The following is a 2,841-nucleotide window of genomic DNA, read 5'->3' as shown; positions in this document are numbered from 1 at the left end:
AAATAAATATAAAATAAAAATAAATATTTCTGTTACATGTAGTTTCATTTATTCTCACACAAACGTTCTTGACTTGTTCATTCATAAATTACAACAAATATTTCGGAACTGATATATCGGAAAATAACTCACAGACTCTCACCCTACTCCTATCCTCCGCTCGCTTAAAAGCAGTCCATTGAATGGTAGTCGGTGCAGTTACTGGAACGTTAAATCCCGGATACGAGCGACGGTTTTTCATTCGTGGTAGCGGCAATCAGGTGTCCAGGCGGTGGTACGAGCATCGTCGTGTGGTCGTGGCGTCGAGACGCTGCTAATGTAAGAGGAACACCTCTTGCGTTCGGTACCGGAAGCACCGGTGCACGTCGATCCCGACGACTTGTACGCGATATACAGCGAGGTATGCGTCCAGGCCGGTCCATAGTGCCGGCAATAACTCGGCTGCTATTTCAGGCGGTCTAATTCGAGCCGGGTGACGGTAAGCTTTTAACGGCAGCGCTGCTAACATCATCCACCGTCGCCAGTACCACCACCACCACCACCACCACCTATGGCACCACCACCGTCGCCGATAACCACCGGAACCAAGAGTCTGGTGGCAGAGAGGCTGTCGCTCGCGCAGTCTCCCGTGCGCGTACGATCCCAATACAACGACACCGCTTCTCTGACCCTTCAAGGTAAACGAAATACGTATCTCATCTCCTTGCTTTCAGACTGACACAACCAATAAAATTAACTTCAACGAAATTAATTACGTTCACATTCGAACATAAGTAATTTCAATCGCACCGTTGTGACCGGTTCGTGTAATAACTTTCGAAAAAGACGAATTGCGAGCTAGGATACATATCTAAGTTCCCGCCGTTTAATTATTGAAATTATCCTGGTGCTGTTTTATATATTATACACTTCGAGAACAAAATAGTGTTCCGGAAGGTGTCGATGAATTCGCTGATCGAAAATAGAGCGGACGAGTTTTAGTTTTAACGCGGAAGCCAACGAGAGAGACTCGTCATCGTATCGGTATCAATACGATTCCCTCTGCACGTCGTTCGACGACGATTGATGGAATCCTTAGACGTCCGTCCCGCGACTCCTCGATTCATCGGTTCTCGCTTATGTAGCCAAAATCGGGCAGCTTTCGAGCAAACAAAGTATCTTCTTGGCAGCCGTCCACGTAGACCATGGACCGTGTGGCCTGGCCGATCGTCTCGAATTTGATCGCTTGTAGCGCGGGTGGAAGAAGGTCGCGAGATGCGCGAACTTATTTTCGTGGGAAGCTTAAAAAAGTTGATTGAAACCGGTGATTGTGCACGATTTTAATTAATTGTTATCTCTGATAAGAGTGAGAATCGTAGTGCTGTATATTTGTATTTAAATGAAATTTGTCGTACTGTTTAATTTGCAACAATTTATAGAAAAAAAAGAATTGTATTTTTAGCAGCAACGTGATTTTGATTATTTTGCATACGCGTATTCAACTGGCAAAACGCGATTCACACGCTTGATCGAGTGCGTTCTGGTATTCGAGCATGTATTTCTCCTTTCAGTCGCGTTCAGCGATTTTCTAAATTGTACATCATCTACTGCGTTAAAATCGCATTAGTTCACCGTTTGGTCGTTTAATGGGTTAACGATCGTGCTTTCACGTGGGGGTATCGAAAGCCGTCTAGCAACGGTGAAACTCCTGGACTATGTATTTATAAAGCGCGGCCTCGTGGCGCTTGCCTATCATGGTCGTCCCGCGTGCAAACCAAACTGACCTCGATCCACTGTCGTATTTCTTTGCATACGAACAGTAAATGTTCATTTCACAATCTTCGAAGTATTCCCAAGACATTCATGATGTCGTGAACGCTTCTTCGCTCGCTTCCGTCACCTACTACGTTAGAACTCGCATGCGTCATTTGTTGAAAGTAGGGTAGCTGTACGCAGCTTCCGTGTTTTTCGGCGAGAATTTGCATCTCACGATTGCACAGCGTGACTCGTCTTTGTTGTTTGTTACAATTCTAGAATACACAGATGCAAAGGAGACAAAAGCTTTCTCACGTTGCTCTTCGCGTACTTCAAATATCTTTTGCGAGAACGTTTCACAAGCTCCGTTGTTGCTATTCTAAGAGATTAACGCGAACGTTATTTTTTTCGGCGCACGACGGAAACGATTGGATCGTTGCCGAACAGGCGTTTCGGAAAACCAGACGGATTCGTAGCATCTGTGCGAAAGAACTGAATGAGGGTTGCGCAATCCTCGCGGAAAGATTTATTGTGGTAACAGGCGATAACCGACAGCCTGGAAATATTTGGAAACGTGCGAGATTCACGGTGGACTGTGACGCGAGAATGAGTGAAGGCTAAAGCATTTTTATTTGGGGATCTCCGATACGCGTGTACGTATCGCTAATTGCTTCCTCGTGTCCATTCTCTCTCTATTTTCATCCACGCTCGCATTATACTTATTTCTATTTATAAGTATCCGTGCTTTTGAGTCATTGCAATTTCGGGAATCGCGACTAAGTATTATTATAGGCGTATAGCACAACTTTATTGCGATACTTAACCATTTAATAACAAACATGAACACATTAGTAGGTCATCGAAAATTTAGTGAGAACACTATTTTTAGTAATGTTCAATTATAAAAACAATTATTATACATTTTATTAAAAACAATTAAAATTTTTGTCATGAACGCATTACTTAACTATACAGTACTTGGCTATACAGTCAATCCTAAAAGTTTATGCACTTTAGAAACGCATTTTTTAAAAAGAAATCAGACGTCGGAAGAACATTGCTAATAATAAATAACAAAAAAAAATTTTCGATTTTTCCGAGATTTTT

General features: G+C 42.9%; 2 protein-coding genes across 5 annotated transcripts in view; one reads left to right on the top strand and one right to left on the bottom strand.

The window, feature by feature from the left end:
* The window catches only part of mol (dual oxidase maturation factor 1 mol), a 4,989-nt gene extending 4,571 nt beyond the window's left edge, over window positions 1-418 (bottom strand). For 3 of the 4 annotated variants that reach the window (XM_026816580.1, XM_018030574.2, XM_018030576.2), the window contains exon 1: window positions 133-418. The gene's annotated coding sequence lies outside the window, so the exon portion shown is untranslated. The remainder of the gene's footprint in view (window positions 1-132) is intronic. The other variant, XM_026816581.1, reaches the window with a different exon arrangement.
* Window positions 419-505: 87 nt separating this feature from the next.
* LOC108628595 (uncharacterized) overlaps window positions 506-2,841 on the top strand; it is a gene marked incomplete at its 5' end in the record, with an annotated part of 11,419 nt that continues 9,083 nt past the window's right edge. Inside the window, one exon of the mRNA XM_026816597.1 lies at window positions 506-677. Within this exon, the coding sequence (XP_026672398.1) occupies window positions 506-677 (172 nt within the window). The remainder of the gene's footprint in view (window positions 678-2,841) is intronic.

The sequence above is a fragment of the Ceratina calcarata genome, unplaced genomic scaffold (genome assembly GCF_001652005.2).
Source record: "Ceratina calcarata isolate Rehan_Ccalc_2016 unplaced genomic scaffold, ASM165200v1 scaffold53, whole genome shotgun sequence".
NCBI classification, from domain to species: domain Eukaryota; kingdom Metazoa; phylum Arthropoda; class Insecta; order Hymenoptera; family Apidae; genus Ceratina; species Ceratina calcarata.
Note: the sequence above shows the minus strand (reverse complement) of the source record. Positions and strands in the feature narration are given on the sequence as shown.